Source organism: Eptatretus burgeri, chromosome 3 (assembly GCF_056783735.1).
Source record: "Eptatretus burgeri isolate ZD-2024b chromosome 3, Ebu_testis_v1, whole genome shotgun sequence".
In the NCBI taxonomy this organism is placed as follows: Eukaryota; Metazoa; Chordata; class Myxini; order Myxiniformes; family Myxinidae; genus Eptatretus; species Eptatretus burgeri.
In genome coordinates this window covers 117,723,353-117,732,333 of record NC_140963.1, presented here as the reverse complement: position 1 = coordinate 117,732,333, position 8,981 = coordinate 117,723,353, and the positions used below count along the sequence as shown (strand labels likewise).

The window sequence follows — 8,981 nt, the reverse complement described above, 5'->3', positions numbered from 1 at the left end:
CAAGTGAATGTAAATCAGTAAAAAATTCATTTATGCAACATGTTGCCTGCAAAAGGTACCTTGATACACAACCTCCCTCAACCACCGTGCAATAACCTCTTATGGAAACCATTTCTCATGAGATAAACACTCAGATATGAAAAATGGGGGTATTTCTTACTTCTGTCAAAGGTGTATGGAGGTGATGTTTTCTCATCGGTCTGTCTGTGTTTGTAATGTTTGTTTGTGAACAGATTGGATCTCAAGTTCTTGGACGTTTTCAGCCGTAACTTTGTGGACAGGTTGGGTGTGTGACAAGGATGAAATTGATTCGATTTTGGTGAAGATCCGGATCTGTATCGGAGAATTTTGCTAAGTGATTCTTCATTGAGATAGATGGGCCAAAAAAGGTATACAGCGTGATATCTCAAAAAAGTTGTGGACGGATTTAAGACAAAATTTGGTGTATGAGTTGTAAAAGGTGGGTGGACGAGAACAAGCCAATTCCATTTGGGTTCAGGTTCGGGATCCAGATCCTGCCTATCAATGGGATCAGCAATCCATCCATTGGCTGTGACCATACTCTGTGCAGAGAGCGTTGCTGCTGCCTTGAAGCAGTCTCCTTTGCATATTGGGCGCAATTCCTGGACGGGTCACCACTCCGACACAGGATACCAACAAGCTGTCACTCATTTTGCCAAACTCAGAAGGATGACAGACAGAGTTAACCCCACCTGGTATCAATTCAACCACTGAGTGGATTTGAACTCAGGATCCTAGGATCCAAAGCCCACCACCCTAACCATTAAACCAACACCAGGCAAATCAATGGTCTCCAAAGCATACACCATTCAGCCTGGCAAAGGTATGCACTCCACCGTGTGCCATTCTAGTTGAAAATGAGATCACCCGCATGCCTCTTCTAAATGGTGCAAAAAAATTTTCAAACGAATATTATTTTTTAACCACAATGGGATCGGTTGGCTTTACGGAAATTGCACTCTTTCTCAATAGAAGATTCTCATATTTGTAATAAAATTAAATACACCATCATAATCACGTATGATGAGGCACAATTTATAAATTTTGGGAGAGATAAAAGCTCTATTTGGTGCAGATTTAAAGTTCCAACATTGACGACACAATTCCACATCACCAGGAAGTCTCCCACCTGTTGCGTATCTTTCACAAAAGCACTTCTGTGCTGGGATTATTTCAAGTCCACTTTTACTGTGAGGTCCAGGCTTTGCATCCAAAGAAACCTCTTCTCCATCACAGGCGAACTTCTCCGTCTCGGATGAGCTCAAATGTGGCTGTATCGAGCGGTCGGTAAGTTCCAGCTTTCTCATCAAGCAGATAAAGAGGATCCGTCACGAGAGTGGGGTCGAAGGCCTCCTTCACAAGGCGCACCTTCTTGTGTTTAAATGTGCTCGTCAACTCCATGGCATCCTATGTATGCAACATGAAAGAAAATAATAATATAAAAAAGCGGAAATGAGAGTCTTCCATATCAAAAGTCCTAAAAGTAACTATGGCATCTCAAAGTGTCAGAAGGTGATCTTTGACAAAATTGCGAGGGAGAAGTAGGAATGATCGAAAGCCGACTCTTGAGGAACAGAAGTCGGTCGGTAAATCTAAGCTCTCACCTTCATGCTAAGCTTCCTGCCTTTCGGGCAATGTGAGGTCGTTTTCAAACATTGGTGCACCACACAAAGCATGCCAGTAAAAGTTGGACTTCGACAGGGGATCACAGATGCTACTCAGGCCATTCTACCAGTGTAATCTCCGAAACGCTGTGTATGAGTTTGAGGTACAAGTTCATTGACTGGTCATGTGGAGGTGTATCAAATGTGGCAAGTTTACAATTCTACAGCATGTAAATTGTCCGTATACACAATAATAAAGGTATTGTTGTGATTGTGGGGTTACATGGAAGAATCTGATAGGGAATATAGCATTGTGTGGAGTTTCTTGGTCCGTGGGCGAGTAGGGGGAATCTCGATGTGAGTAAGTAGGGAATCTGTGAGCTTAAGTGTTTCGTGTCACCACACAAGGGGTGGTGCAGTGTTAATTAACCTTGGAAGTAAGAATAAGTTCCACAGTATGCGATTTCCCTCTGTGATTTTTCCCCTCTTTTTATATTTCAAGATCAGCAATGAAGGTGGGGAATGTGTTCCTGAAACCACAACAAATGGGCAGAAAGCCACGCCTTCAAAGGTTGACAACAAGCGAAGTCACGCCACGGAAGTTCGATTGATGAGCGTGACGTCAGAAGATGGAGCTGGCCGAGCAGGAGCAACCCCGCCTTGCTGAGTTTGGTGCGAGAAGGCCACGCCTTGGAAGCGGAGGATATATAGGCGTGAAAAAACAGAGGAAGGTTTGCTGGCACATTGTGAGAGGCTTCCGACTACTTTATAGGATGATATATCAGTGCGATTGAGGTCAAAGGAAAGAGGTTGCGCATTTTAAGAGGAAGAAGGAGTTGGCTTGGCATTTTGGGACAGTCATGATCAGAGTGGAGGCATGAGGTGCATTGTTTGGAGAGGCGAGAGTGGAGCTTGAGCGCATGCCGAAGAGGACGACACGGCCATTGAATTCGTGTTGAGGCGGTTTGGCTCGCGTGGTGAAGGGAGACGCTGGCCTTTTGCTTCTGGTCGGGTCGATGAGGATGATCGGAGCACTCAAAGCCGTTAGACTGGGGCTTTGAGTCGTGATGTGGAGTGCCACTCGCAGAATGCCTCATGTGTGTTCATCCCTGATGTCCTTCCACACAAAACTTCTGCAGTTCCACTAAAAACTTTGTACTTCTTCCACTCCTCCAAACCTTCTGCTTCTTCACAAAGTTGCTCATACTTGACCCTAATCTTCTCCTTGTTCTCTACATCAATGTTACCCCTACACTTCCACCATCTAATAATCTTCCAACCCTGCTCTTTACCTTCCTCCTTTTTCCCATCCCACCACAAACACCACAGGCTTGTGCTCGGTGGTGACATGCTCTCCACCACTAGTTTACAATCATTAACCCTCCACCATTGTCACTGCCTTACCACAACCAAATCCAGTTCTGTTCTATGCTGTCAACTCCAAGAGGTAATCTTGCAGCTTTCCTGCTTTTGAAGACTGAACCAGCTACGGCCATCTCATTCCTCACCATAGGCTTCACCAGCTCTTGACCTTCTCTATTCCTCATTACCCAAACAATTTTACCAACACATTCCCCTTCACCTGGCTCCACTACTCCCACATGCGAGTTAAAGTCCTCTGCAATGCACATCATCACCTCCAGCTGAACCTCTCCAGTGCTTCCCTGAATTCCGGCTTCTCAACCCCAGTCCTTCCCATTTGTGGTCCATTTTTCTGACATAACACACCATTTGCCTTTGTATCACCACCCATACCATAATCATCTGTCCCTCTCATCCTTCCACTCGACCACCTGCTTGCTGATCTCTTCCAATACAATTATTCCCACGCCATTATGCCTTCCATCCCCACGTGCGTACAACAGCTTGTATTCTCCTACCATCCTCCTCACCCTGTCTCCTTTACATCTGGTCTTCTGCATGCAACACACTTCCAACCGCCTTCTCTGCATCAACTCAATCACCTCGACTCCTCTCTCTCCTCCATCGATCCCACGTCAAACCGCCGAGCCAGACCTCACATCTGAACCATTGCACGCCTGGCAGAGCCAGTAACATCTTGATCAGTTTGGAATGCTCTGCTCATCAATCAACAGCACTGCGTGGGCTGACGTGCTGGACCTATAATTCCAGCCTGTTATCATCATCATCCTGTGTACGCGCATGCACACACACTGCTCTTTTCTCCTATTGCTGCTCCCTTCTACCTGCCTGCCTCTCTCCCTCCAAACCCGACTCCTCTCCCCCACCCTCTAGGCACTCATCCCAACTTCCACCCCACTCACTCCCCTCCTTTTCCCTCTTCCCTCCCCTTTGTCCTGCTCTACCCCTCTCCTTAATACATTAAGGTCATGTCTATTCAACTTACAAGTAAATGTTTTTCACAAAAATCACTCGGTTCAAAAGCCACTCAGTTCAACCCTGAGCATGCTTTTGCAAATATGCTCCTCAACTTCCATGCTCAGACCTCCTGTTAGTTGGCTGGGTGCCCCGAGTAGAAATGAGGGATCTGCTCTGGTACATACTGACGGCATGAGGATCACACGGAGACACGAGGGATCGGCTCCGGTATGTCCCGATGGCATGAGGACTATGTGGAGAAACTAGGGAACGGCTCTGGTACGTGCTGACAGTGTCAGGACCCCGTGGAGAAAAGAGGGATCGGCTCCGGAATGTGCCGGCGGTGTGAGAACCATGTGGAGAAGCTTGGGATCGGCTCTGGTACGTGCCGACGGTGTGAGGACCCCGTGGAAAAACGTGTACGGTCTCGCCTTAATTTCTTCCTGAGATGTTGGCGCAGGCCTCCCGATAGGGTTCTCGCAGAGACCTGGTCATTCCAATCGGCCCAGTTATATTTGGAAAAAGGAAAATGTTTCCAAGCGATGGTGTCGCTGATACTCTGAAGAAAGCTGAACCGTGAGCTCAAGGGCCTCTTATTGCGGAAAGTCAAGGAGCCAGGTATTATTTAGCCCACTCTGTACTGACAAACGAGACACTTGTTCATGATCAGAAAATGGCCTACCAATTATGCAATATTGATGTGAGCAGAATTCTGACTTATGACATCAAAGTTTTGGAGGAGTATTTCACCAAATGGAGACTCCGACCATCAAAAACTATTGTCACTGCTGTTCATTCTAGCATTCATCTGGCTAATGCCAAACTAGATGTTTCCTTCTGTGGTAAGTCAGTCCAGAATAAACCACATTAGTGGGGTAACTTTGCTAAATATAGCATAACAATTGTGCATTTGTGAGGAAAGCACCAAATTTGGCACACAAGTAACCGAACATATTATGAACAGATTTGGATATTGGGCCATCTCAAATTCAGCCGCTGATGGCTGTGGCAGCCATTTTCCACTGCCATCAAAAATTTTGACATGGCCCAATATCTAAATCTGTTCATAATATGATAGGCTACTAGTGTGCCAAATTTGGTGCTTTCCTCACAAATGCACAATTGTTATGCTAAGTCGCCCCACTACATCCCAAATATCTTGTCATCACTGTGGATCACAGCATGCATTACAGGAAACATCGAAAGAAAGAATACTCGAGTGAACCTTGTTATGATGATATGCTAGGTGGTCATATTTTGGACCATTAGCTGTGTGTTAATCAGCTGTCGGGATTCAAACCTTGCTTGTAATTGTGTATTATTCAAACCTTGCTTACCTTGCTTTAAAATGTTGCTTTAAATGTTCCAGGCTACCAATGTTCCATAGCACCCACTGTTTTTGGACAGCGCCCAACTGTTTTTTGGAAACTAAGCTCTTATCACCCTTCCTGTTGCTCTGTGGTGGTGTGCCCTTAGTGCGACCTTGGAGAGAACTGTGGAACTGTTCCTTCAGTGTATGCTGCCCACACATTCCTATTCTCAGTGATCACCAGAGTTTTGCCTTTGTTATCAGCAGGTGCTCGTGAAGGAGTGTAGGAAGCTTGGAAAGTTGTTAGTTTGCAAGACTTGCATATCTGAGAGTTGTGTAGGCGGCTTGGAAACTGTTGGGTTGCATATCTGAGAATTGACCGATTCAACTTCCCCTAGGGCCCCTAGGGAGGAGGGAAAGAAGCCCACTGCCACATTTATTTCTTTATTTCTTTATCCCTTAGCACACACTTTTAGTCCACACCCAGTTTTGCCTTTGTGTGATTATATATGTAATGGTTTTGAAGCATATTCTCAATGTGATTCGGGGGAGCCTGACTGAAGGGTCACTGAGTCACATTCCGCATGCGTGTGGTCTTCGGAAATAAAATGTGTAATTCGAGGATCCTCATCTGACTCTGTCATCTTACTCGGCCGAGTGGAGAGTCATAACAATTGGTGACGAGGATGGGATTCGACTGATGCTGGCGGTGTGGACGGTGGGACTCCACTTGGTGTACAGCGATTGCAAGGGATCAGCTAAAAGGTACGTGACGATCGCACGTAGGGCACCTAAAATAGGGAGCCCCAGTTAGGCGAGCGCTGTACACTTGGTGGGTTGCGCCCTGCCGGACGCAGCTCCAGGATCTGCTCGAATCAAGAACTGTAACGGTAAACACATATGAGGTGATTCGAATGCGGTTTGTCTGAAGAGTACAAAGGGGGAGGGCTGTCAGGCAGTGTTTGTAGAACCGGTAAGGGTCGAGGATAAAGGTATCCATGTGAAATAAGGAGGAAACAGGTTGGAATCCTGTACCAAGAGAGGGAAGGTTAGAGGCCTTCATTGGGTTTGAGGCTATTAGGCGGCGGGTCGAAAGGGATCTCGGTCCCGGTGTAAAAGGAGAAACGATTTACAGCTATTAGGCGGTTGATAAGATAAGAACAAAAGAATGGGGAATAAATCTTCAAAGAACGAGAAGATACCAAAAGGAACAACATTGAAAGTTATCAGTGACAAATATGGAGTCGATAACGTAAAGGGAATACAGGACTGGGTGAAGTGGACCGCGGGAAGAAAATATCCCTTTCCGCTGACTGGATCCTTAGATCCAAAGATATTAAACACAGTGAGTAATGCGCTGATAGAGGGCAAAGCAGGAGGCCCGAAACAAAGTGGACCACACTGGAAAGCATTGGCCGCGTGGCTAATGGAGTCGCAAGTCAAGACAGAGCATAGGCGACTCGGACTAGAAGGGACTGTGAACCAACGGAAAATACAAGACGAGGAACGACAAGGGAGACTAAAACAGGCGCTAGAGCAGCTAACGGAAGTTAAGACACAGGGAGAGGACAAACAGAAGGAACTAGACCAAGTGTTAGTGCAGCTGACGGAGGTCAAGATACAGAGTGAGGAGAGACAGGAGAAGTTGAAGCAGGCGTTAGCACAGATAGCAGAAATCAACGACGACGTGAATCAAAAGACGACAACCAGACTTGGGACAACAAAAGGAATTTACCCCGTCTTAGAAGGGGACAGAGTAAAAGGAGGGACCGACATTCACCAGTTCCCCATGATGCAAGCAGCAGGAGGAGAATGGGTTTGGAGATCATGGACCCCACAAGACATTAGGGGAGTAAAAGCTAGCATGGAAGAATGTATAAAGAAAAACCCAAGAAGGGCAATTCAGATATTACACGACCAGATAAAAATGCAGGGGGCAACCAGGACAGACATAGGGTTTATCTGCACTGCTGTCCTGCCCAGCGCGGTTTGGAGCCGGCGTGCGGCAGCCTGGGGTGTAAAAATGGAAGGAGAAGAAGATACCACCTTAAACCGATATTACCCAGAGGGAGCCGACCGGGACGCACAGACAGTGTACAGGGGAAGAGTACAAGCCCTGATGGAAGAACTTGCGGCACAGATGGCCCCAAGGTTAATGGATTGGCAGGCAATACAGGATGTCACACAGAATCCCAAGGAATCATCTGCGGAGTACAAGGCACGACTGTATGAGCAGATCGAACTGCACTCGGGATTTAATAACATCCCACAGACGCCCCTCCATTTCCTGAACACTATGTTTGTAGATGGACTGTGTGACGAAGTAAGGCGAGAGGTGAAGGCGGACATGCCAGGGTGGAAAACGGCTGAAGTAGATGCCGTGTTTGAAAGGGCGAGACAGGCTTGGCAGACTCTAAGAGAAGAGGAACGGAGAGGAAAGAAAGATACCAAAGCTCTAGTTGCAAGAAACCTCGAATTGAAAAGCCGTAAATACGAAGAGAGGGAAGGCAGGCCTCGCTGGGAAAATCCAGATTGGGAACCCCGGTATGAAGCCGAACGGGACCAGCGGAGACCTTGGAACCGAGAGAAGGAGCCGCAAAAACAGGGAGAATGCTTTAACTGCGGTCAATCCGGGCACTGGTTCCGGGACTGCCCGGCACCGCCTAAACAACGAGGCTGGGGCTCGTGGCCACCACAACAGCAAGAGAGACCAACGGCGCCCCCTAAAGAATATGAGAGGAGAAGGGAGACAGCAGGAAGAAACTATTGACATGAGGACACCGTGGTGGCTCCGCAAAGGGAAACGCGGAACGTAAGGGAATTGACCACGACCTTAAACGTAGAGGGGAGACAAGTAACATTCCTGGTAGATACAGGGGCCAACCGGTCAAGACTAAAGCAAGGAGAGATAAAGAACCTGCCACTCTCAGGCGAGTCAGTGAGTGTGGTGGGGGTTTCGGGACGGAGAGAGGATATCCCGATTTCGGACAAATTACGAATTGAAGTAGGTCCCCTGCGGGGAGAACATGCATTTTTGGTAGCCAAACACACCCCGATGAATTTGTTAGGAAGAGATTTGTTGTGCCGAATGGGATGTACCATAACATGCAAGCAAGACGGAGTCTTCATAAATGCTCCGCTGGCATTGCAAGAGGAAGTAATGACCCTCATGATGACCGAACTCGGACCGGTAGTCTATTGGTTGCGGGTTGTGTCACAAGAGGGGAGAGATAAACTGACTAGGGATTGGGAAAGTGCGAAAAGATTGCGGGACGTAGAGGAATGGTTGCGTGGCAACGACATTGAATTGAAAGAAGTGGAACTGCCTTTGCACTGTACGGTCTATTATGACGAAACACGGCAGGATTTTGATTACTCGGACAGAGTACATGAAGAGTACGCTACCACACGCACTTTAATGACAACTACTTTGTGGATCGGAAAAGAGGGAGCGGCAATGGAGGTGGAGCTAACCGCCAAGGAACGTGAGCTAATGAAGCACAGAGAAGGACTTACCCCGCACGTCTCAATGGCGGTCGGTAAAGGTCATAGTGCCGAAGAACTGGGAAGAATGCTGACCAGGTTGAGATGTGCCTCGGAACCACCAGGGAGGGATAGTGAAACCCAGAGCACTTTACAGGCCAGTCGACGGGGGGGGGGGGTGGATGGAAGGTATGCTTACCTGATCAGATTTTGTCATGTATGCT

At 47.3% G+C, this 8,981-nt stretch overlaps 1 protein-coding gene across 2 annotated transcripts in view; it reads right to left on the bottom strand.

Moving 5' to 3' along the window:
• Nucleotides 1-599: 599 nt before the first annotated feature.
• The window catches only part of LOC147030808 (long-chain fatty acid transport protein 2-like), a 39,821-nt gene continuing 31,439 nt past the window's right edge, over nt 600-8,981 (bottom strand). For both annotated transcript variants that reach the window (XM_085875241.1, XM_085875240.1), the window contains one exon: nt 600-1,428. In XM_085875241.1, coding sequence (XP_085731367.1) covers nt 1,252-1,428 — 177 coding nt within the window. In that variant the 3' untranslated portion in view covers nt 600-1,251. The remainder of the gene's footprint in view (nt 1,429-8,981) is intronic.